Raw genomic sequence first — 24,634 nt, 5'->3', positions numbered from 1 at the left:
CAGAGGATGCCATCACCTCTGCTCGCCCCACAGGCTACCAGCGGCAGCTGACCTATAAGCACCGAGATGGCGCCTACAGTGCTTTCGGGGAGCGGGACGCCTCAGGGAGCATGTGGTGAGTCCCACGGCCGGCGCTGCCACAGAGGCCTTGTCCAGCACGGCGAGGCCAGGACTCGGGGCCTGACCCCAGGGTGCCAAGGAGCCTGCCTGGCAAGTGGAGGCTCTGCCTGGCCCTGGGTGTGGTGGGGGTGGTGGGAGCTACTGTTACTCTTTCTGCTGCTGTGGCCGAAGCCCCTGGGACCCGGAGCTCCTGGGACCCGGGGTCCCCGGTTCTCCGGCCTTTTGGGAACAGGTCTGGGCGCTCTGGGCCTCCTTCGGGCCCCCTGGACCTGAGGATGGGGATGGAGAGGTCTGGGTCGGGTGCTCGGGAGGAATGGCCTGGCATCCGGTTTCCTCTGACTTTTGGAGTGACCAGGGCAGGCCCAGTGGGGGCTGGGCAGACCCGGGTCTTGTTCCCTGGGATCCTCGGACCATGACAGTCTGTGGATTTGCCCCGGCCACTTTGGGGCTTACAGAGACTGTAGGGCACCCCCAACTGTCCCCAGGGGCCCTCCTCCCAAAGCACCAGCCTGGCGGCACCTGCAGCAGCTGTGGGTGCGGAGATGCCCTGTCCTTAAGCCCACAGCGTCCACTGCACAATCTCGGTGCCTAGGCCCGGGGGAGCAGGACACCCCCGGCTGAGGCCTGTGGTGACGGAGTCGCTCACGTGGCTCCAGACCTGCCCAGTCTCCCATCCCCCAGCAGCCTGTCTACTGTCCCAGTTCTGGTCCCAGGGCCCTGATTTGCTGATGGCCCTTGATGCATGACCATGGTAACACCGCCCCCGGGTGGCCAGAGCCATTGACTCCTTCTTCAAAAGCTGGCCAAGCCCCAGCAGCCCCCAGGGGCCTCCGCCTGTCAGGAACAGTGAGCTGTGACTCATTACACACCTTCCCCTGCGGACACGCACACAGTGAGCAAGACCAGGTCCCCTGTGGTTGCGACGTGACACTCAGAGGCCTCTCCCTCCCCCTCCCCTGTGAAGAGCCCTTTAGGGTGAGGCTACAGGAAGCACAGGCAGCGGCAGCGGCATCCACCTGGAGCTGGGAAAACGGGGCTGTGTCCCTTGTGAGCTGTGTGCCCTTAGACCAGATGCCCAACCTCTCTGAGCCTGTTTCCTCACTATACATCCAGGACCGGGATCCAAGAAACAGTGGGAAGGATGTGGGCGTGCTCAGCACAGAGCCGGGTATCCATCGGGACGGACCATCTCTCAGTGCTTCTCCCTAAATACTTGACTGGGAGGGTCCAGCCTCGAAGCCTTAAAACTCAGGATCAGTTACCGATGGTTTCCCGGGCACCCGTGCATTCACTTCATGTTCATTCATTCATTCGCTCATCCACTTGTTCACTTAGTGGGTGCTCCTGTGTGCCAGGCCGCGGTCTTAGCTTTACCATTGATGCACATGGCAGGGGGAGGTGGGGCTGGGCCAGTCTGTAGGAGGGCTTGGGTGCCGGAGAGAGAGGGTCTGGCAAGGAGACTGGCTCCATCACTGGGCCAGCTGGGTGCCCACACACTTCCCCCGAGTGCTCTCAGCAGCCCCGGACCGACGGGCAGACTGGGCTCACCTGTCTAACTGATGAGGAGGTGAGCATCCCCCAGCCCCCAAGCGGGCACGTGGGAGGCGACCCTGCTCTGCACCTCCCAGCCCCTTTGGTCCTGTTTCAGGCTCACAGCCTTTGTCCTGAAGTCCTTTGCCCAGGCGCGAAGCTTCATCTTCATTGACCCCCGGGAGCTGGTGGCCGCCAAGGGCTGGATCGTGCGGCAGCAGCAGGTGGACGGCTCCTTCCCAGCCACAGGCAGGATTCTGAACAAGGACATCCAGGTGAGCGGCCTCCGGGCCTCCTTTCGGACCCTGGCCCTGCCCTGCCTGTTCCCGGTGCTGCCGGGCCGGCCGTGCGGTGAGGGCTGCCCCTCTGGTTGGGGTGCAGCCGAGAATCCTCTTGCAGGGCGGGATCCATGGAGCAGTGCCGCTGACGGCCTATGTGGTGGCTGCACTTCTGGAGACGGATGTGGCCTCGGAGGTGAGCACAGGGCCCGAGAGATCAGCGGGAGGAACGGGGGAGGGGTTTCCCCTGCTGGCCTGCGCGGGCCAGGCCTGGGTCTGGGTCCCCTGCTGTGTCATCCCTGGCGCCTGCCCCGGAAGGTACAGGGTGCATCTGGACACCACACCTTCACAGCAGCCCCCACGCTCTGTCCTGGTCTGAAGATGGGAAGCTTGGGGAGAGCCTGCCTTCTGCAATTTTCATGACACTAAAGCAGAGTCAGCTTAACTCCACTGCTCCCCCGGTGTCCGCGGGAACACATGGCTCGTTTGCTAATTCTTAAATGCTTCCAATCACTCATTTCTCCATTTAACCATTATTTTGAGGCAGTTTCCCTGAACCTAGCCCATCACTGGGCAATAAACTGGGTTTCCGTCCTCCAGCAACTCACACTGGAGGGTGGGGGTGGGGGTGGGTGAGTGTGAGCAGGGCTGGTGGACTCTCTGGAGGAGGCGACCATTGATTCGAGGCCTTGAAGATGAGCAAAGCCGAGCAGTGGGTCTCAGAGGCCAGCGTGGTGACGAGGGGAGGTGGGTGGGCGGTCCGCGCTCTGCCTGTGTCCCCAGAGCTGCTCTGGGTTGATCTGCTGTGCTCGGACTTCATTCGGGAAATGCTGGCACCAACATAAAAGCAAGGGGCTGTGAGCCACCCGGCGCTGTCCCCTGGCACGCAGGTGGGGGTGCTGGGTGGGGGGGGGGGCAGAGTGATCTCTCAGGGCTGCACTTTCCACGCCCCCTCCCCCAGGAGGAGAGGGGTGCCATTGCCAGAGCGCGGCGCTTCCTGGAGTCCAGCGTAGCCCTGGCCTCGGACCCCTACACCAGCGCCCTGACTGCCTACGCGCTGACCCTGCTCCGCAGCCCGGCAGCCGCCGTGGCCCTGCGGAAGCTCCGCAGCCTGGCCCTCACGCAGGGTAGGTGTCCCGCGCCTGCCACCCCAGGGAACAGTGCATGGACACATGTGATGGGAATAGGAGGCATCTTTTGCTCACTTTACTTTGTTGGCTTATTCACTTATGATTGCATCTCCTAGTGACGTCATTTGATGACGTGGATTGAGCCTGAGCATCACGTTCTCCCCCCAGGAAATAGGGAACACTGACCCCCACCCCCCGCCAGGGAGGACACTGCTCAGGGATCCCCAGCAGAGGGTCCCCCAGGCTTCCTTAAATCACCCCTGGCAGGGGCTGGTCCTCACCCTACCCCCATCACCGGGTGAGCTTCAGGCAGCCTTTCTGTCTTCAGGGTGTCAGTCTCCCCAACTACAGAATGACTACCCACTGTGTCCCGGGAGTGCCAGTCACCACTGACCTGTGACCTTTCTGAACGCCCCCACACTAGTCCCCTCCCCGTCGTCACTGCCCCCACTCCCGCCTCCCCCCATATTCCCAGCAGCCGCACTGGGGCTGAGCCTCCATCCTGGCTTTCCTGCTCTAGACATCCCCTGGAAAGTTGTTTTTGCTACTTAAGGGGAAAAATGTTAGAAAGCAAAACTCTGAGAGCAGTCAGCTGGCTGCTTGGTGTCTATCTGGGACTAAATGCAGGGATGGGGGGCGGGGGTGCCTGGTTTGTTCAGGGGTTGAGGGCCTTTCACAGCTCACAGGATGGAGCCTTTGCAAGTGGGGAGTGGCTTCCTGGGACATATCAGGGCTTAGCCAGGAGGGAGGCCATTGGTTAGTGATGCCGCACAGGGGTACAGGAAGGTGGGGTCTGTCACGTAGTTGCTGGATCTGAGACAGCCCCAAGGCCCGTCCTGTCCCACCATCACTGCCGGGCACCCTCCCCCCACTGGGGCCCAGCCTTTGGGCCCCTTCTTGAGACCACGTGCCCTGATGCCCACTCTGGGATGCCAGGGTGAACGTCCTGGGGTGTGGCCCTCATCCATCCTGGCCTTGCAGACGGGGTCACCCACTGGAGCCTGACGGGTTCCCAGGATCGGGGCAAGGACACCTTCCTGAGCTTCAGCGACGGGGTCCCCCAGGCAGGTACTGCCAGCCCCTCCCCCGCTGCCTGCCGTGGGCCCTGGGGTTTGGGTCCTGGCGGCCACCTCTCCTGTTGCAGTGGTCTCGGCGGATGTGGAGATGACGGCCTACGCCCTGCTGACCTACACCCTCCTGGGCGACGTGGCTGCGGCCCTGCCGGTGGTGAAGTGGCTGTCCCAGCAGCGGAACGCCCTGGGGGGCTTCTCCTCCACTCAGGCGAGCCGGGCAGGGCCAGGAAAGGGGCTGGGGTCTGGGCAGGGTCAGCACCGTCCAGGAGGGGGAGCCGAGGGGTCGCTGGCCAGCCTGGTCGTGGCGCTGAGGGCAGCCTCCCCTTCTGTCCCTAGGACACCTGTGTGGCTCTGCAGGCCTTGGCAGAGTATGCCATCCTGTCCTATGCTGGCAGCGTCAACCTCACCGTCTCACTGGCCTCCACCAACCTGGACTACCAGGAGACCTTCGAGCTGCACAGGGCCAACCAGAAGGTCCTGCAGACAGCCGTGGTGAGTGCTCCCAGGGCTGGGAGTCGGGGCAGCTGCCTGCCCACCCATGTGTGTCTGCGGGGGGATCACGGTGTCCTCTCTCCCCAGATCCCCAGCCTCCCCACCGGGCTGTTTGTGAGTGCCAAGGGTGAAGGCTGCTGCCTGATGCAGGTGAGGGTGCTCACAGGGGCATCTGGAACCCGGGACCCTGGGAGGGTGGGCCGCAGCTCTGAGCTCTGCATGCGGGGTGGGTATATGAGAGAGACCCCAGGACAGACTGTCAGCACCCCATCGACAGCCCGCCCTGCCCAAGGCAGGGCCCAACGAAGGTGACCACGTGTCCCCTTGGGTATCGGGTCCCTCCAGAAAGATCCGTTTGACTGGCTTCCCCCTGGCCCTCCCTATAGCCCCTCTGTCGCCAGGTCCTGAGGTTTAGCTGAGCTCTGGGCTGGGGCAGGATGGCCTCACGGGCTCTGGAGAGTGGGGAGAAGGCAAGTCTGCCTGGAGACCTTTGCAGCCTCAGCCTTCCCATCTCTAAAGTGGGAGCCCAGATGGCACCGTGGTCTCAGCGGAGGTAGAAGAGAGAGACCTGGAGGCGGGCAGACCTGGCTTGAGGCCTGTAAAAAGGGGATGGTGGTCTGTTTAAACAGCTTTGGGCATTTCAAGGCTAAATGGAGTAACCGTAGTCCCTGGAACTGTTGTTGATGTCACTGTCATCGTCATCCTGTCCTCTCCCACCTGTCCCTGCCCTGCCCCCCCCCCCCCACACACACACACACAGTCCCAGAGCCCCCAGACTCGGTCTTCTCACCCCCCCCCCAGATTGATGTCAGCTACAATGTGCCAGACCCAGTGGCCAAGCCGTCCTTCCAGCTGTTCGTGAATCTCCAGGAGCCCGAGGCTGAGCGGCCCCGGCCCCCAGCACCAGCATCCTCAGCTGACGATGATGACCCAGCAGCCGACCTGCATCACCAGGAGTACCAGGTGACCCTGGAGGTGTGCACCAGGTGAGGCCTTCTGCCCTGCGCTTGTGTCAGTCCCAGCCCCCGGACAGAGACGGTATTGGCTGCAAACACCAATGATTTGGGAGCCCAAACGGTGGCACCTGCCCTGACCTGGGCCCCCAGCCTGCCAGTGTCAGAAAGAACCCACTATGTGTGCCACCTGGGTTATGGGCTCGCTCAGGCCTCAATCCTCAGGGAGCCTCCCGACCCTCCCAGGGGTGGTGGCCACCCTGAACCCTCGGACCCGCAGTCTGCAGGTTCCTCTCTGAATGCCAGCCTCCCTCCTGTCACCAACGCCCAGCACAGGGGAGCAGGCCCCAGAGGCCAGTGCCACATCCCATGTTAAAGAAGGGGAGACGGAGGTCTGGCACTGAGAGTGACTAGGTTCCCCTCAGGCCCAGAGCCCTCAGCAAGGCCCTCTCCTTATGGCCCCAGTGTCTCAGCTATGAAAGGGGCGGACGGATGACCAGCAAACCATGTGTGTGCAGATGGCCTGCCAGTGAGGACCAGGGCAGGACGTCAGCCACGTGGGTGGTGGGGGGCGGAGGAGGCCGTGAATTCCACCAGGGGGCTTGAGTTTGAGCCTGTTCTCCTCTTATCGGAAGGTGGCTGCATGCAGGGTCCTCCAACATGGCTGTCCTGGAGGTGCCCTTGCTGTCGGGTTTGCGGGCGGACATGGAGAGCCTGGAGCAGGTAAGGCGGCTCTGGCAGGCAGAGGCCAGGGGGTCTCTGGTCGGTGGTCCTGCCCAGAGTGCCAGTTCCCAGCACTTCCTAAAATAGGTTGGTTGATGGGTTTTCCCCCCACTTTCTGGGCAGAGTTGGTGCTTTTGGGCTGGCCATTTGCTGAGGGCCCAGTGGGAAGGCGGGGGGCTCTCTGATTAGGTGAGTCTCCCTCCAGGCCGGCCGGCCGTGCAGTGGAGGGCTTCAGCAGACTTGCTTTAAGAGAGACCAGTTTCATGCCCTCTTTTGTGGGGGAGGGGAGGTGCACAAAGTGGGGGACTGTCTTGCCTGGACCCAAGGTGGTCTACAGTGTGGGGAGCGGGTGATGGAAGGAGTGCCAGGGGAAGGAGGAGACCAGCACAGAGCCTCTGGGGCAGGGGTGGCTCAGTGGTTGAGTGTTGACCTATGAACCAGAAGGTCACGGTTCACTTCCCCGGGATTGTGAATGGCACATGTCTGGGTTGCGGGCTTGATCCCCAGTGAGGGGCATGCAGGAGGCTTGATCCCCAGTGTGGGGCGTGCAGGAGGCTTGATCCCCAGTGTGGGGCGTGCAGGAGGCTTGATCCCCAGTGTGGGGCGTGCAGGAGGCTTGATCCCCAGTGTGGGGCGTGCAGGAGGCTTGATCCCCAGTGTGGGGTGTGCAGGAGGCTTGATCCCCAGTGTGGGGCGTGCTGGTGTTAGAAAGAACCCACTATGTGTGCCATCTGGGTATGGGCTTATCAGTGATGTTTCTCTCTCTCTCTCCCTCTCCGTCTCCCTTCCTCTCTGAAATAAATAAAAACAAACAAACAAACAAAAAAAACCGAAAAGAGGTTCCAGGCCGGGCAGGGGGGCTGGAGGGAGGGAGGAAGTTGAATGGTGCAGGTGAGGCAGGAGCTGGTGACAGGGCTCAGCCAGGTCCCTGGGGGACCACAGGGAGACCTGACCCGGGGCTGGAGCTGGATGGGAAGAGGCTGCAGGAAGAGGTGAGGCACCGCTAGGGACAGGGGCTGCCTTGGGTGCCCTCTCCTGGGCTGGGGGGTCCGCAGGGCCTGGGGAGCACTAATTGTCATCCCCTGGACCCTGCCTATAGGGACTTGTTGATGACAGTGGGCAACCCCCACCCCCACCCCCAGCCTCTGGGGCCCCAGCTTCCCCATGCCTATCGCCCACTGACCACACTGGGCACCAAAGAGATGGGGGAGGAAGCAAGCATTGCAGGCAGAGGGCCTGGGGGAACCCTGACCTCTGGCTTCCTCACTAGCTGCTCCGTGGCCAGCATGTGGCACTGAAGAGGTACGAGGTGGCCGGACGCAGAGTTCTCTTCTACTTTGATGAGGTACTGCCACCTGGGGCGGTGGGCAGAGGCCTCCTCAGCACCCACATTGGGGAGGGCACAGCGGTCATGGTCCAGTGTGACTCCTCCAGCTATCTCATACCATGAGAAAGAAACCGGGAAAGTAATCAGGCACAGCTGCTGTAGCGGATGGTGTGCCCAGCCAGCTGGTTTGGTGGGAAAAGTTGGGGGTGGATGGAATATAGTATTCAGCCACAAAAAGGAATGAAGCACTGACACAGGTTACAACGTGGATGAACCTCAAAAACGTGCTGAGAGAGGCGGGGCACACAAAACCACATAGTGTGTGATCCCATTTATATGAAACTAGAGGCCCTGTGCACGAATTCCTGCACGAGTGGGGTCCCTCGGCCTGGCCAGTGATCAGGGCCGATAGGGGCCATCGGTTGGAGCATCTGCCCCCTGGTGGTCAGTGTGCATCATAGAGACTGGTCCAGCGGTGGACACTTAGCATATTATGCTTTTATTATCTAGGATGTGCAGAACGGGCAGATCCATGGAGACAGAAAGCTGAGTGGTGTTTGCCAGGGCATGAGGGAGGGGCACAGGGAAGGGGCGGATGGGGAGTGACTGCTTTGGGGACAGGGTTGCCTTTAGGGTGATGAACACTCTGGAACTAGACAGAGGTAATGTCACACATGGAGGCGGGGGGCGCTGCAGGACTGGGGAGCTGAAAGGCCAGCTGAGACTTATTTGGGGGGGATAAAAGGACTCACAAACTGAAATGGGACCAGGTTTCTGTTTCACTTCTCCTGGGTACCCTGAAATCAGCTAGTCTGGGTCCACGCTTTGGGGTGCCAAGGAGCATGGAGGCCGGAGCTCAGGCCCTGGGCCGAATGGACCCAGCCGAGCCCGAGCCCGAGCCTGAGCCCGAGCCCGAGCCCGAGCCCGAGCCCGAGCCCGAGCCGCCCACTGCCTCGCAGATCTCCAGCCAGTGCCTGACTTGCGTACAGTTCCGGGCGCTCCGCGAGCACGTGGTGGGCAGGACGGCGGCGCTGCCCATCTCCATCTACGACTACTACGAGCCCGGTAGGCCCGCTGCCCTCCCGCACCCAGCTCTGCCCCTCACCTGTCACCCCCTCCCATGGTCACCATCCCCCTTGCCCCGCAGCCTTTGAGGCCACGCGCTTCTACAACGTCAGCGCGCGCAGCCCGCTGGCCCGGGAGCTGTGCGCGGGGCCCGCGTGCAACGAAGTGGAGCGCTCCGCGGCCCAGGGCCCTGGTGAGTGCGCGGGGCCCGCCCGTGGGGGCTGAGATCTGCGGGGCAGGGGGCTGGCCTGGCAGAGGGGGGTCGGCTTGGTGAGGCAGGAGCACCTCAGCTTGTCAAAGGCGCGAGTTGTGGGCTGCGGGGAGGGGCGGGGCTGAGCGGGGCGGGGCTGAGCGGGGCGGGGCGGGGCTGAGCGGGGCGGGGTTGAGCGGGGCGGGGCGGGGCTGAGCGGGGCGGGGCTGAGCGGGGCGGGGCGGGGCTGAGCGGGGCGGGGCGGGGCGGGGCGGGGCTGAGCGGGGCGGGGCTGAGCGGGGCGGGGCTGAGCGGGGCGGGGCTGAGCGGGGCGGGGCTGAGCGGGGCGGGGCTGAGCGGGGCGGGGCTGAGCGGGGCGGGGCTGAGCGGGGCGGGGCCGTGTGAGACCCGGGCGGGTGCAGAGCCCTGGCCTCCGGCTCCTCCACAAGGTCTGGGCGGGGCCGGAGGTCCCTGGGGCCTTTGATTTCCCAAACGTGTTGAACTGGTTTTAATTTAAACCTTTTAAACTTTAAAATTTATTTTAGTAAGCACTATGCAGATACTTGAACGAAATGACACTAGATTAAGGCTCAGAGCCCCCGGTAACCGCCGCGCACCGGCCCCCGCACGCGGAGGGGGGCGGCCCCGCCCCAGGGCCCCGTCCCCGCCCCAGGCTCGTCGGAGACGCAGGCCGGTGGGGAGTTGGGGTGCCCTGGGCTCCGCCGACTTGGCCTCGTTCCCCAGGCTGGTCCCCTGGCGAGCGGAGCCCCGCGGCTGACCCGAAGGAGGAGGCGACCATCGCGCGCTGCGATTGCACCCGGGACTGCGGCGCCCGCGGGGACCCGGTGTGCGGCTCGGACGGCGTGGTCTACAGCAGCGCCTGCCGCCTGCAGGAGGCCGCTTGCCGCAGGGGCCTGAGGCTGGAGCCCGCGCCCCCCGGCCGCTGCTCCCTCGGTGAGGACCCACGTGCGCCCGGCCTCGGGGATCCTGCCTCCCCCAGGAGTGCCTCACCCCCTCCCTGTCACGCTCTCTTCTCTCCATCTCCTCGTCCCCAGCACCCGCCCCTCCTCCGTATCACCCGCCCCTCCTCCCCAGCCCCTACCCCTTCCCTCCATCACCTCGTCCACTGGTGTCCTGCATCACTCAGTCCCCTCCCCTCCCCTCCCCCCCCCTACACACACACATCTGAGTCCCCTCCTCCCACTTACTTATTTCCCCTCTCCATTTCCCAGCTTCCTACTTTATCCCTCACTTCCCGCCCTCCCCCACCGCATGGATCCGTGTCTCTCTTCCCCCTGCGAAACTAGGCTCCCTCTGTCTCTCCCCCTTCCCTTCAACTTTTCCCATTATTTGTGGCCCCATCTCCCCCTCCCTCCATATCTCTGTCCCTTTGGCTTCCTGTCCTCCCCACCTCCTCCGTTCCTTAGCCTCCCCCGCCCCTTCCTGCATCTCCCCACCTCTGACCTGTGCCCCTTCCCCTTTCTCATGACCTCTCACCTCCTGTCTTGCTCTGGGCCATGCATCTCCTCTCCTGTCCCTCTGGGCTGTCTGCCATTCAGGCCCCCTCCATCCAGCACCCTTTACCTACTGAGTCCCCCTTCTTTCCAGAGCAGCCGATGCCAGCCTCTGCTTATAACTACAACTACGACCCCGTCCCCCTGGACTCTGGGCCCCTGTCAGCCAGCCATGAGGCCCTGGACTTGGAGGGGGAGGCGGAGGACAGGTGAGCGCCGGGTCTGCCCCCATCTCCTCCACTAGCCCTGGATCCAGGCAGGGATGGGAGTGACAATGGAGGGGTCAGCCTTCTGGGGTTTCCAGGACAAGTGGGGGATCCTGTCTCCCCCACCCATGTTCATCCAGCACGCAGAGACCAGCCTGTCTGTGCGGGGTGAGGCTGAGTGAGCCCTCCCAGGGAGGACTAGACCAGGACAGACCTGTCCCTGAGACCCACTGGGCTTGGGACCCTGTCCAAGAAAATATTCATGCCCAGCTGGCGTGGCTCAGTGGATGGAGCGGGAGGTCACCGGTTCCATTCCCAGTCAGGGGTCAGGGCACATGTCGGGGTTGCTGCTCCATCCCCAGTGGGGTCATGCAGGAGGCAGCGGATCACTGATGTTTCTATCTCTCTCTCTTTCTATAAAATAAATAAAAAAATTTTAAAAAAATAAAAGAAAAAATATTCACAACACAAGGAAGGCTCTATTTAAGGGCGGGTTATCGAGATAGGTAGAGGGAGTCTTGCAGTGGGGAGAGAGAGGACCCAACTCCGAATACAAGAAGTGGGGATTTATAGCCAGGAAGCAGGGTGGTGGGTGAGTGGATGGAAAATTACTAAGAGGAAACATCAGGGGTAAGAGGGAATCTGGCTAACCCAACCCAACAGGATTCTTGCTGAGGGCAGGCTGGGTTATCAGACATTGTCCCCTGGGGTGTGGATGGGGCGGGAGAGGCACCTGACAGGTGTGAGGGTGATCAGGTATGGACGGTGGGGATTTGGGCTAAATCCACTTAGTGGATTCTTGCAATTGGACAGAACCGGATGAACACAGCAGTCCAAAGCCAGAGACGTAGTTGGAAAAGAGCCCAGAGGAGCCAGCGTGGAGATGGTCAGGGAGAGAGCCTTTGTCACCCCAGTGGAAGTGGTCAGGCCAGAGAGCGCGGTGGGGTGAGGCTGGGAGGGGGCTTCTGAGCAGACTTCCCGGAGGAGGCCTATCTTTTGGGGGTGACTTACAGCAGGCTCAGCAGCTCAGCGATGTGTCAGGAGCTCGGGGCTGGTGCACCATCAGGCTTCGGGCTCTGTCTTCTGAGCCCTGACTTCCTCGAAGGGAGTCTTAGCCGCCCCACACCAGTGGCAAAGGCTGCTTCTGACCCCACTCAGCAAAGCCCGCAAGAGCTTCCGAGGGGCGTCATTCTACGTGCGTTCCATGTCGTGATTGACAGGCTGGGTTTAGGGCTACTGCTGGAATATTCTTGTTTTGTCCCATCTGTTCCTCCCTTCACACTCTCCTTTGGATTAATTGAATATTTCTTTAGAATTCCATTTTAATTTAGCGAGTGTCCTTTTAGCCTTATTTTTGTTAGTGGTAGCTCTGGGGCCGGGTGGGGATTACCATATACATCCTTAAGCTTTTCATTATACTTGGGGCGACTACTGTACCACTTTGCCAAAAATGTATCACTCTTTTTTTTTAAAGAGGTTTTTTTTTTTTAATATATTTTATTGATTTTTTACAGAGAGGAAGGGAGAGAGATAGAGAGTTAGAAACATTGATGAGAGAGAAACACTGATCAGCTGCCTCCTGCACATCTCCTACCAGGGATGTGCCCACAACCCAGGTACATGCCCTTGACCGGAGTCGAACCTGGGACCTTTCAGTCCGCAGGCCGACGCTCTATCCACTGAGCCAAACCGGTTTCGTGTATCACTCTTGAAGGTGTGTGTCTCCGTTTTTCGTCCTCACCCAACCTCCAAGCTGCAGCTGTTGTATATACACTGAACTCTCCCAATGTCGGCACCCCCCTCGGATCTGCCCCTCTCTCCGGTGCCTCCCAAGGGGGTCTGCTTTCACTTCTGTTTTGGAGAGGGGATTTTTGTCAAACTTTTTAAAAAATGTTTTTATTGATTTTTTAGAGAGAGGAAACGAGAGGGAGAGAAATACCGATGTGAGAGAGAAACATGGATCGGTTGCCTCCTGCACACGCTCCAACCGGGCATCGAACTTGCAACCTAGGTATGTGCCCTGACTGAGAATCGAACCCGCAACCTTTTGGTGTGTGGGATGATGCTCCAGCCAACTGAGTCACCGGCCAGGGCCAGTCCGCCCGTCTTACTGCTCTGTCACCACATCCACACGCGCTCATTTGCAACCGAGCCTGCACGTTCCCCTCACGTGTGGATTTGTGTAACCACGACCCCAGTCAAGACACAGAACAGCTGACACCTCCAGGACCCCTGTTTCACAGCCACCCTCATCACGCCCCCACCTCCCCTCCTCAGCCTCATCGGCTCTCCCTCTGTAAGTTTGCCATTTCAGGAATGCTCTGTCAACGGAGCTGTAGAGTAGGCAACCTTTTGAGACTGGCTTTCTCACTCAGCAGAGCTCCCTTTCAATCCATCGTGTGGTTTTTGTGTATCAATAGTTCCTTTTCACTGCTGAGTTGCGGGGCTGGGCCCCCTAGGGGAGGTGCTGCTGTGTCAATGGGCAGGGCAGTGGCTGAGCCATGTGCAGGCCTGCGAAGGAGGTGGAGGCCTGCGGAGGAGGCGGGACCCTCAAGACCTGGCAGCCCACACCCTTTTTCTCCTCTCCCCATCAGTCAGAGCGGCTTCTCTTCCTAATGCTCAGAGCAGGACCGGATCTGGCTGCTTCCTGTTCCTGTCCACCCCGCGAGAAGGAGGCCACTGGCTGCAGAGCTCCCTTGATTGCCTGGTGGCCGGTGGCCCCACCTCCCAATGAACCCTCTAAACCAACTGCAGAGACCTGACTGCCCCATGGATGACTGGCCTCCTGGGGGGCCAGCTCCCACCTCCACCAGAAGGAAGGCCTTGGGCGGTGGCTAGAGGCCCGTCGACCCCCAACTCCACAGCTTCAGCTGGAGCTTGGGGCACCCAGCCTCCATCCCAGGGCTGACGCCCCCTTTCTGCGGACCAGAGCGGCTCCCTCAGCTGGACATTCTGCTCCAGGGAGAAGGGATGTTTCCGGGAAGAATTCATGGCCCAAGTGCTGTTTCTGCGAGGACAGGACTCGGGATAAATCAAGGACGCATCCGTGCTCTCGTTGGCATCTTCGAAATGAAGCAAGCTGCCTTTCTCCAAAATGCAAAGCCCGGCCTCCCTTTGGGGAACCTGGGCCCAGGCCCCCCCGAGCACCTCCCCAGACCCAGGCTTGTACCAGGATGGTCGCAGTCCCCACACACACCGCCCCAGGGGCGCCTGATGTTTAGTCTTGGGCAGATGCACTTAGATCTTACTGCCGTCAAGGCCTTACCCCATAACCCCACATCCCCTGGCACCCCGCCTGGAGGACCATCCCCCTCCATGGGACGGGGGTGCCCCAGCTCCACAACCCACTGAAGCTGCAAGCTCAGACCTTCCTGCCAGGACTCCAGCTGGGCTGATTCCTTTCTGTAACCCTCTCCCATCCTCCTGCCTCCCCACCCCCATGTGGTATTTATTTCAGACCAACCCTCAGAGCAGCACAGAGCCCCTCCAGGGCCCGAGGTGGCTGCCCCGCCAGGAGGTCTCTGGTGCAGCACCAGCAGTGAGTGTCCCATGCCCCTGGCCCCCCGCCCCCGCCCATCTACAAGGGACAATTCACTGGACGAGCCCCGTATTTCACGCACTAGAGGCTGCTGGTATAATAAAAGCTCGTTTCCACGGTCGCCTTGGTGGGGGCCAGCCCCAAAAGCTTGAGGCCCAGTTCCCATCTGGCCCCCAGGCCTCTGTTCCTTCGTCCACAGCCCAACCTTCCAGAGCAGGTTGGGGGGAGGGTGCTGCATACGTGCACCCCAAGATTCCCGCGCATTTGTAAGAAATGACACCAATACAGAGTTCCTAGTACCCCCACCAGAGTCCCCCAGTGGTAACATCTTAGAAAGCTAGTACTTCACACACCAGGCTACTGGTGATCTTACACTTCCCCAGGGGTGTGTGTGTGTGTGTGTGTGTGTGTGTCTGGGCTGCCCCCTCACCAGCTCCTTTTCCCCCAGACCAGAGACATAGGCCCAATGTCAATCCAGGATGACACCCATCCCCTGTGCCTTAGGAGGCTTGCTAACCCCACAGCTGCTGCCTCAGTGGCTGCTGATAACCCAGCCTGCTCTCAGGAGAGAAGGAGAGAGTGGCTGCTGCCTTTCCCGTGTGGCATCCCCCTTCCATTCAGTTCAGAACAGCTGTAAACAGCTGGGAGTGGGGGTCTGAGACTGAAGCTCCTGCACCCAGATGCACAGCGTCCCCCCTTTAGTTCCCCTCCCCCCTGGTCCTGATGGTGGGGAGTTAACATCAAATGAGAAGAGAAAGCAGGAGTCAGGTTAAAGGGAAGAGGTGACATCTTGCAGCCAGGGGACAGCAGGAGACTGAGCCTGAGGCTCCCAGTGATGGGTTGCATGAGGCTTTGGGGAGCAGAGTGGGGGTTTCCACAGTGATTGCTCAGGAGACACCCTGAAACCTGGAGCTGGAAGCTGGGCTTCTGAGAACAAGAACCTCTGACCAGGTTCCCCCTGCCTGGGCCGCCGGGGTGGGAGGGTCTGAACCTTCTCCTGGAGGGGTTCTTGGGTGGGTCTAGGGCACCATCAGCCTGTCTCATCCCCACCTGGACACGGGGGAGCTGGCGGGCCTGGGAATCTGCATTTTGCCCATTTTGGCTTCCTGGGGCTGCTGTAACCAAGTACCACAAACCAGGTGACTTAAAACAACAGACATTTGCCCTAACTGGTTTGGCTCAGTGGATAGAGTGTCGGCCTGCGGACTCAAGGGTCCCAGGTTCGATTCCGGTCAAGGGCATGTACCTTGGTTGCGGGCACAAACCCAGTGGGGAGTGTGCAGGAGGCAGCTGATCGGTGTTTCTCTCTCATCGATGTTTCTAACTCTCTGTCCCTCTCCTTTCCTCTCTGTAAAAAATCAATAAAATATATTTAAAAACAAACAAACAAACAAACAAAAAAAAACAACAGACATTTATTGTCTCAATCCTGGAGGCCAGAAGTCTAATATCAGGTTGTGGGCAAGGCTGGGTCCTCTGGAGGGCCTGAGGGAGAATCCCTCCCAGGCTGCTCTCCCGGGTTCAGTGGCTGCCAGCAACCCTTGTGCTTAGCTTGTGGCCACAGTCTCTGACTCTATGGTCACACAGCCTTCTTCCCTGTGTTTCTGTGTCTTCTTAGAAGGACACTAGTGGCCCGGTGCATGGATTTGTGCACATTAAAGGGAAATTAATTAGAAGAAATATTTTTAATATCGCTATTTGCCCTTTCTGTATAATAGAAGTGTCAACCAAATTCACAATTGACAATGACAGATCGAAACACATGTGTGCAATTGGCGCCAGCGAGAGCTTTATATCTATCGTGCATATGCGAGTTAACTTAGCCTTTTCCTGTATAATAAAAGGGTAATATGCAAATTGACCCTAACAGCAGAATGACAAGGAACAACTGGTTGCTATGACGTGCACTGACCACCAGGGGCCAGACGCTCAACGCAGGAGCTGCCCCCTGGTGGTCAGTGCGCTTCCACAGGGGGAGTGCCGCTCAGCCAGAAGCCGGCTCATGGCTGGCCAGCACAGCGGGGATGATGGGAACCAGCGGGCCTAAGCCATTAGTTGGACATCCCCCGAGGGCTCCCGGGCTGCCAGAGGGATGTCTGACTGCCAGCTTAGGCCTGATCCCCCCCGGGGAGCAGGCCTAAGCCAGCAGGTGGACATCCCCTGAGAGGTCCTGGACGGCCAGAGGGCGTAGGCCAGGCTGAAGAACCCCCCCCCCCCACCACCACCGAGTGCAGCAACCCAGCAGTAAATATCAACATGAAGCAGATTATTATTGTAGATCACGCAGGGAAAACGAAGGGTAAAATATTTAACTGCAGCAGTGTTTGACTATATTCTGCGCAGTGAGAAAACCTGAACTCATTTTCAAGGCCCACCATTTCTTCTTTTCAGTTTCTAAGCTTTCTAAATCTCCATTTTCCGGCTAATGAAAAGAAAATAGGATTCCACCAAGTCTCCTCTCTACCTACTCCAGGACTTCTGTGAGGATCAAATGAGATGAGGCATGGGAAAACGCTTCACAGACATTTGGTTTCAGTGTAAAATGATTCCACCTGGCTATCAAGCAAGTCATGTTCCTGGGCTGAAGAAACTGCAGGAGGCTAGCTGCTAGGGAGAGAAGCCGGGTGTTGCTATGTGACCTCATTACCTGGCACCCACGGTAATGTTTCCGGGCTGGGCTGGGCTGTGGGCTGCATTTTGTGCCATGGGGTCCCGGCAGCAGCGGCTGCTATTTGGTGGGGTGTCGCTCCGGGTGGTGGCAGGGCCTGTGTCCCACTTGGGGGAAGCCGAGTGTTGCTTTGTGGGCACCAGGTCCGTGGTGCTGTTTCTCTGTGTGCCTCACGGCAGCTCCTGCATTGAGCATCTGCCCCCTGGTGGTCAGTGTGCGTCGGATGGTCGGACACTTTTATATATATAGATTAGTCATGACAGGTTTAGGGCTGATCCTACACCAATGTGACCTCATCTTAACTAATTACCCCTGCACAGACCCTATTTCCAAACAAGCTCATTAGAGGTTCCTGAGGGACATGAATTTGGCGGGAGGCCCATTCAACCCAGTCCAACCCCTCTTTGTTGCTCTGCCTCCTGAGGGGCTGTCAGACGAGCGATGAGGACCTGGTGCCCGTCCCCGGGTTGCCCCTCTCCTTGGAGACCGTGGTGGAACTTGGCAACCAGCGGAGCAACCCTTCCCGCACCTTGTCCCTGAATTCGGTCGACACGTAATAGTAGATGAAGGGGTCCACACAGCTGTTGAGAGTGCTGAGTGCCAGGCTGGGCACGTAGGCAGCGTACAGGTTCCCCCAGGTCTCTGAGCCTGGGTCCGAGTAGTGCAGCAGCAGCAGCACATTGCTGGGCGCAAAGAAGGCCAGGGCCGAGGCCAGCACCAGCGCAATCAGCCTTAGCGCGTGGCTGTAGCGCTGGCCTCCAGCGGCCAGTGCACACAGGGTAGCCCCGTAGCAGAGCAGCATGGCCAGCAGGGGCAGGAGGCAGCCAAACACGGCCAGGCAGACGAAGGTGGGTCGCCAGTAGGAGTCCTGGGTACCTATGGGATGTGCATCGTGGCACAGCACATGATCCGATTGTGACACCTGGTAGGTCTGCCGCTGCAGCCCCAGGGGCAGCACCAAGGTAGCCGCCACTAGCCAGGCCAAGGCGCAAAGCCCAGTGGCCAGGCGCTGGCCTCGCAGGGCGCGGGCCCGCAGTGGATGTACCACGGCCAGGTAGCGGTCCAGGCTGATGGCAGCCAGCAGTAGCACAGAACAGTACATATGGCCATAGAGTGCGGCTATGTCCAGGCGGCAGGCAGCCTCACCAAAGGGCCAGCGCTGGCCCCGAAGATGGTAGACAATGCGGGGTGGCAAGGTCAGGGCCAGCAGCAGGTCGGCAGCTGCCAGGTTCATGAGCAGCACCGTGGATGGCAGCCGAGGCACTCGCGTGGCCAGCACCCACAGTGCCAGGCCGTTGGCAGGCAGTCCCACCACCAGGACCAGCCCATAGAGAGCGGGCACCATCCTTGTGGGCACCCAGCCCAGCAGCAGCGCCCGTGAACTTTCCGAAAGCTCCAGAGTGTAGCTGCGGTTGGCACAGGGCCTGCCCGGGAAGGTGCGAGTTATGCAAATTGTTGCCCCCTGGGGTTTGGTCCAAGGTTCCAACTGGCCATCTGGGGGAGGGAACGGGGATGGAGGCGTCATCTCCTGCCTTTCAACCAGCCCTCCTGCTGGATGGTCCCCCCACAGGGGCTACAACCCAGGCCCCAGCTCACAGGAGCCCCCCCAGGTTGGTGGGACAGAGTTGGACATGGAAACCCTTTCCCCGTGGGCTCAGGGCTGAGCTGGAGGGACCCCCAGTCCTGTGTCCTTCTGCCCATCTATCATGCTCCCCCAGTCCCAAGGCAGCACCTGGAGTCACTCACCATCTCCTTCCCCTGTGCTCCAGCCTTCATCATAGACACTGGGGGTTGGGGTTCCACTCTCCAGGCTGAATCCCAGGGCCAGGGGCCCTAGCAGCAGGAGCGCCCACATGCTATCGGGGCCGGGCGCCGGCTGCTCTGGGCTTCAGCCAACTGGCCTTGGGCTTCCTATCTGCTGGACCCCCACCTCCTGCTTCCTGAGTGGAGGCGGGGGAGCGGACAGGGCCAGTGAGATAAACCAGCCCCTGCCCCCAGCCAGCCTGTGGGAGGCCCACGGATGACCTAAGTGGCCTGGTGGCTGGGGCCACTTTGTCTGGCAGCGGTGCCTCACGGGGTACAAGTGCTGGGCCAGTGAGATGGGGAGGAAGTCTCAGGCTGCAGCAGCCCCACCACCCCCTGTCCAGACCAGGAAGCCTGTGTGGGCTAAGTGGCCACTTCCTGCTGGCCAGTCACAGTTGCCGTTCTCATAGCCGCCCAGTCCTCCAGGTCACGTCCTCCATCAGGAGCTGTTGGCCCTTCCTGAAACCTCGTTTCTCTCTGGTGGGCAAGACTAGAGTCCTGCCTTTCAGGTCATAGGTCAGAGCAGGTGAACCCCCTGTCCCCCCACATGTGCCCAAGCCCCCAGGCCTCTATAAGGTCTGCCCTGCCTTCTCGCCTCCTCACCCATTACCCAGCGCATGCGCAAAGTGAGGCGCCCGAGAGGGGAAGGCGCCTTGTGAGTTGGGTCTGCTGGGGAGAGCGGAGGAGGCGTGAGCCCTGTTGTCGGGTTGCCCCGAGTGTCGAGTGTCGAGGGGAGCCTGGCGCAGCCACCTCTGGGCGGTGTCTGTCCTGAGTGTCGAGTGTCGAGGGGAGCCTGGCGCAGCCACCTCTGGGCGGTGTCTGTCCTGAGTTCTCGAAGCGTCTTTTGCTCCTGCCCTGGCCCTACCCCAGCCTGACTGGGAGGGATGGTCACACACATCCACATCTGAGGCCAAGGGAGGCAGCAGGCCAGCCCAGGTCCGGACACCGGAGCCATCTCCCAGGGGCCCTCCTTCCTCTGGCCCCCCATGTTCCTGTATTCTGATGGGGGCCACTGTGCAGATGAAGAAACTGAGGCTCAGAGGGAGGGCATTCCTCTCTCCTGCACGCAAACCCCCACCCCCACTCCCCTCCAGGGCCTAGAGAAGCCTCCAACAGTCCAGCCAGGAACTCGGGGGCCTCGGTTCTGCGTGGTCAGGTCTGGGCCATGGGCCTGTGTCTGGGAGCAGGAGGACCCCAAGGGGCAGTGGGGGTAGTAGAGGGGGTCAATGTGGTGTCTTGGCACAGCCACCCTAATCTCGTCACTCTCAGGGACACAGAGACCAGCAGGAAGTGACTGAGCAGTTTGGACATGGCCAGAGGCCGGGATGCTGAGTCCCTGCCCCCAGCCCCGGGGTGAGGGGGACTGGGGCCTAGAGCACTCCCGCTGGGCCAGGGCCTCAGCCAGGAGCTCTCCCATTCGGAGTGGTTTCCACCAGTAACAGATTCAGCCCATGCCTAGTCTCTGGATGATGCAGAATGGATGATGCCTTCAGCACAGGAAAGCCAGGATGGGGACCCCTGCCCTCCTCCAGGGAACGTGTGCAGCAGATGCTGGGGACGGGACACCGGGCCAGGGCAGACTGGGAGCCCCCAGGAGGGTGGTCTGACTCAGGGGTTGCGTGTCTTGGAATTTATGGCAGACACATGTGTGCAGGAAGGTATCTGTACAGGGGCTATTACCAGCAAGGCAGGGCAGGGGTGGGTGCGGGGGGAGGGGCTGCCCATTGACGGCCCCTCCCCCCCACCATGGAGACAACCGTGTGCCAGCAGAACGAAGGGACCCGACAGGGAGGTGCCGGCTGCTGTCCTGTCCCAACTGGGTGACAAGTGGTGCAGAGGTGTCTGCCCTCCACCTGCAATCAGGAAGCTGGGGGTGGGGGTCCAGCAGAAGGAAGCCCAAGGCCAGTTGGCTGAAGCCCAGAGCAGCCGGCGCCCGGCCTGATCACATGTGGGCGCTCCTGCTGCTGTGGCCCCTGGTCCTGGGACTCAGCCTTGAGGGTGGCACCCCGCCCCCCGTGTCCTGACGGCTGGAGCACAGGGGGAGGAGATGGTGAGTGACTGGGGCAGCTGCCTTTGGGGAGAGGGACTTGGGCCCCGACTCCTTCGTGTTTTTCTTTGTACTATTGGAATTTTCTGTACATGTGTCACTTTCCATAAAAACTTATGTTTTTAAAAAAGCAGAAAGGTAGCTTCAAAAAGGAAGGGAATTCTGACACATGCTACATGGATACACGCTGAGGACACTATAAGCCAGACACAAAAGGACATACTGTATGATTCCACTTACACGGTTCCTAGTCAGATCCAGAGACAGCAAGTAGAATGGTGGGTGCCATGAATCCAAGCTAGTAGAGCCTCCTTCTCCAAGTTGCCTGCTACCCCTGACATTCTGGAGGAGGAGGTGGGGACCATGAGGGGCCCCACATGGGTGGAGGGGCCCCTGGGAGGCAGAAACAGCCACTCAGGGAGGTGGGCAACTTCTGGGAGAGGACTAGCCAGGTGGGCAGGGCAGTGCCAACTGAGCTCAGGAACCTGGTGGTAGGTACTGGGCATGGCTGAGGGGAGGCAGGTACATGGCACAGCCAGTTCCTCTGCGGCAGTGCAAGAGGTGGCAGCTGAAAGGCCCCTGAGCAGAGGTATGGGCTCCCCTGATCCTTGGAGGGTGGGAGGGGGTCCTAGAGATGTTCAGAGGACAGTGATGGGAAAGAAGCAAGAGGTGGAAGGGTGTGGCCCCAGAGGTAGAGTATGGAGGGTGGTTTTGTGGGGCTGGGGAAGCAAAGTCCTCCCCCCCTCCCCCCATGTCCCATCCACCTCCCATGAGCCTCAGGACTTGGCATCAGACGCACAAGGCAGAGAAAACTCCGAGCAGACACCGGGTGTTGTAATTGGTTTTTGCATGCACAACATTAGAAGGAAACACTTCACATTTCTACTGAACATAACAACTGAACTGGAATGTTCTAGAAAATGCTCTGGTATGAGGACGGAGAACCACCCGCAGGAAACGTAACTGGGAGGTCTGGGGACCACTGTGCACAGGTGCAGACCCTCTCTGTGGGTCTCGCTGCCTGAATTCACTGGGTGGGAAAAGCCGCCCTGGGATTCACTAACAGGAAATAACGGATAGAAGCTCACAGCTTCAGATCAATATTTAATTGTTCACTTTAATGTGCAAATAAATAGAAAAGGAAACTACATTCAAAACAGCTGCAAAAGAAGTTCAAGCCCCAGGAGAGAAATTCTTCAAAAATGAGAGAGCTCCTTAGAAGCATGCAGGGTAGGGGATCAGGGGTTTGGCAAACACCCCAGGCCCCCGCTGAGGCACAGAGGGGCTGCCTCACGGGGCTGGTGCAGGAGTTCTGGTAAGTTCCCTTCTTACAAAACAAGGGTTCAAAGTGCCTGGGTTACACTTGAGGAAACAGGGCAGGGAGACCCCAGGAGGGAGAAGTAAGCCTTGGCCCACCGTCAGAGGCGTCACAAACCTTGAGTTCCACAGGCAACTTCTAGACGCACGCCTCCACTGGCGGGAACCGTGGGCTTGGCACAGCTCAGCAGGAGGGCGAGGGCTGCGGTGGCAGAGGCTGCACGGGGACCGCTTCGGGCCCACCTGTCAGGGATCCCGCTCGGTATGATGTTGCCAGGGCTGCCCGGGCTTCTCGTGTGCAGTGAGTTTGAAGGAGCTCGTCCGCAGCCCGAACTGCCTGGCAATCTTGGCCCAGAAAGCCGTGGACGCCTCCACGGAACAGTCGCCCCAGCCCCTCACACACACGCCAGGTGGCAGCTGCAGGACAGCGGTGTCGGGTGGGAATGCAGAGGCTCTCACTCCCTACAAGCCTTGGGACGTGGTTGTTGGAAAAGTTGCCAACAGAGAGCGTAAAGGAATAAATAAGTGTGTGCACCTGTCATTCTAGTGTCCATCTTGGTACACGATCCGCCCTGGAGCCCTCCCACATGGGCCACTCGCTGGGTGGGTGTGGGGCCGAGCCCTGTCCCCCACAGACCCAGAGTCCGGCTGCTGGATCAATGCAGGGTTTGGCGGTCCTTTTTCCAGAGTGGGGTCTTCTGGGCCATTCTGATGCTCCTGCCCACACCACACCTCACAGTTTGGCTAAAAGGGCTCTTCCTGCTTATAAAATAACGAGGCTCTGAGCACTGGTGCTTGGCCAAGCTGATGCCCACACTGTCAGATCTGGGCATTGCCCAACTCCTTTTATGCTGGGAGCCCTTCCCAAACGTGTGCCCTCACATGGCTTGTCACTGACTTTCCCAGATGCCCTGTGCACAAAACGACCAGCGCAGCCCTGCCCAGAGATTTGGCACAGGTGGTGTAAGTGCCTGGCAGGTGTGTGAACTGAGCCCCAAGTTCAAGTGCAGGGGGTTCAGGCTTGGCACAGGACTGGCCCAAAGGAGGCTGGGGAGCTGAGAGTGATGGCAGCGTGGGGCCGCAAGCTGACACAACCTTCTCTGGAGGGGCAGCCTGTAGCAGCAAGGCTGGGGGACGCTCTCCTTCCCTCGGGTGGTTCAGGAAAATGGTCTCGACGGACACCCAGGCCTGAGGAAGCAACCACACCAAACTGTGTGTAGTGATGGCTGCTCAGGTGCATCAGGGGGAGGCAGGGCGGCGGCTGTACTGCACGCGGTAGCGGGTCACAGGCAGGCCATGCACATGGGCCGTCTCGCAGAGTGTCTTGCAGGGCACCATGTCCTCATCCTCTTCGCCCATCAGCCAGTCCTGCACCAGGCCAGCTGCCTCCACGGTCACGTTGTCCTCCAGCCAGCGGCCATGCCATTCCTCAAAGTGCTGGTGGTGCCGCAGCAGGACCAGGGGCTGGACCTGCAGGGGGTGGGTGGGGTGGAGTCAAGAGACCGGGCGCCCCTAGCTGGGCACTGATACATGGCTGTGGGCTTGACCCCGGGTCCCAGGGCAGAGTGGGAGGCGTACCTGTTTGGCTCGGCAAAGGGTCCCCCGGCGGTACATGTAGTCCTCGGAGTTGACAATGAACATCATCTTGTGGGAGCTGAGCTTGAAGCGGCAGTCCACGTTGCAGGCGCTTTCTACCCCCACCAGCCGCTTCCAGGAGCTCTTGGCCTCACCACGCAGGGCCCGCACCTGCTCGCACTGCCACCTGCGGAATTTCTTGAGGTTCCTGAGGGTCACAGGAGGTTTGCAGATCAGGAAATCCTTGGCTGGGTTTCCCAAAGGTAAGGAGATGCAAACAGAAGCAAAAACCCGCTACCCAACCCTCCAATCCAGAGAAACCAACTCTAGTCACACAGGGGTGCTAGTAACCCTGGGAGGGGCTGCCTGGCCAGCCCTGTTGGCTCCTCTCGCTTGCTTCCTATGTACCTCCAACAGGGAGCCCCTCACCCAGGACCCCCTTCCACCCTCCCAGACCTGGTCCCATCTCCCTATCAGTGGGCCTGGGACCCCACCCCCAGGCTAGCCCCCACCTGGCAATGGGTCCTCACTCAAATCTAAACACCAACCAACAATCCCTACTGATCTTGGCCTGAGGGGAGATCTGGCTCTGCCTGGCCCAGGTCCAGGGTCTAATGGTGCTGGCACTCCCGTCTCTGGCCCGATGGCTGCCATTTCCAGGAGCTTCTCCCTCCAGGGCCTCACCCCCTCCTCCCAGCCCCTCTGCTCCCTTAGGCAGGGCAGCCCCCTCATCCCGGGATGGCTGCACGACTGCTCTGCTCACCCCAGACCTCAGGAGGGCACAGCCACACCTTGTTCACATCAGGTGCCCAATTAGTGTTTCCAGACGAAGGAAACTGTCTTTAGCCTCAATTAAAGACACAGGGTTTCCTTGTGGCTCCTCTCACCTCTGCAGGAACACGGGCTTCAGGAGGAAGCCCTCGGTGGGGGAGCTGGACGCACCCTCGGTCCCCACGTACTGCTCCATGTACCGAGCCAGGTGCTGGGGAACAGGAGGAGACATGGCCATGACTTCCTGCGTAAGGGCTCCTCAGCCAGGACCCTGAGCTCAGGGCTCTTGGGGATGTGTTAGGGATGGTGGCTGT

General features: G+C 60.2%; 3 protein-coding genes across 8 annotated transcripts in view; 1 reads left to right on the top strand and 2 right to left on the bottom strand.

The window, feature by feature from the left end:
* The window catches only part of CPAMD8 (C3 and PZP like alpha-2-macroglobulin domain containing 8), a 65,894-nt gene extending 50,565 nt beyond the window's left edge, over positions 1-15,329 (top strand). The window contains exons 27-42 of one of the 2 annotated variants that reach the window (XR_004966674.1): positions 34-115; positions 1,769-1,925; positions 2,050-2,124; positions 2,890-3,055; positions 4,040-4,126; positions 4,203-4,339; positions 4,468-4,623; positions 4,711-4,773; positions 5,425-5,609; positions 6,212-6,299; positions 7,570-7,644; positions 8,586-8,691; positions 8,774-8,884; positions 9,626-9,835; positions 10,495-10,604; positions 13,196-15,329. Coding sequence is in view for 1 of the 2 variants with exons in the window: in XM_036302680.1 (XP_036158573.1) it covers positions 34-115; positions 1,769-1,925; positions 2,050-2,124; positions 2,890-3,055; positions 4,040-4,126; positions 4,203-4,339; positions 4,468-4,623; positions 4,711-4,773; positions 5,425-5,609; positions 6,212-6,299; positions 7,570-7,644; positions 8,586-8,691; positions 8,774-8,884; positions 9,626-9,835; positions 10,490-10,604; positions 13,196-13,217 (1,835 nt within the window). In the remaining variant the exon portion in view is untranslated. Of the gene's footprint in view, positions 1-33; positions 116-1,768; positions 1,926-2,049; positions 2,125-2,889; positions 3,056-4,039; positions 4,127-4,202; positions 4,340-4,467; positions 4,624-4,710; positions 4,774-5,424; positions 5,610-6,211; positions 6,300-7,569; positions 7,645-8,585; positions 8,692-8,773; positions 8,885-9,625; positions 9,836-10,489; positions 10,605-13,195 lie in introns of both variants that reach the window. The other variant, XM_036302680.1, reaches the window with a different exon arrangement.
* A 1,662-nt stretch (positions 15,330-16,991) lies between these two features.
* On the bottom strand, positions 16,992-19,229 carry F2RL3 (F2R like thrombin or trypsin receptor 3). Its single transcript, XM_036302459.1, is given in 5 exon segments — positions 16,992-18,301; positions 18,554-18,771; positions 18,773-18,836; positions 18,839-18,893; positions 19,221-19,229. Coding segments are annotated over 5 exon segments (1,410 nt in total). The 3' UTR covers positions 16,992-17,237.
* Positions 19,230-21,754: 2,525 nt separating this feature from the next.
* Positions 21,755-24,634, bottom strand: part of SIN3B (SIN3 transcription regulator family member B) — a 40,678-nt gene continuing 37,798 nt past the window's right edge. For all 5 annotated transcript variants that reach the window (XM_036302579.1, XM_036302580.1, XM_036302582.1 and 2 more), the window contains 3 exons: positions 24,437-24,531; positions 23,553-23,757; positions 21,755-23,444 (listed from right to left, as the gene is read on the bottom strand). In XM_036302579.1, the coding sequence (XP_036158472.1) occupies positions 23,214-23,444; positions 23,553-23,757; positions 24,437-24,531 (531 nt within the window). In that variant the 3' untranslated portion in view covers positions 21,755-23,213. The remainder of the gene's footprint in view (positions 23,445-23,552; positions 23,758-24,436; positions 24,532-24,634) is intronic.

The sequence above is a fragment of the Myotis myotis genome, unplaced genomic scaffold (assembly GCF_014108235.1).
Source record: "Myotis myotis isolate mMyoMyo1 unplaced genomic scaffold, mMyoMyo1.p scaffold_m19_p_32, whole genome shotgun sequence".
NCBI classification, from domain to species: Eukaryota; Metazoa; Chordata; class Mammalia; order Chiroptera; family Vespertilionidae; genus Myotis; species Myotis myotis.
The sequence above is the reverse complement of the archived record's forward strand: the minus strand, read 5'-3'. Positions and strand labels throughout refer to the sequence as shown.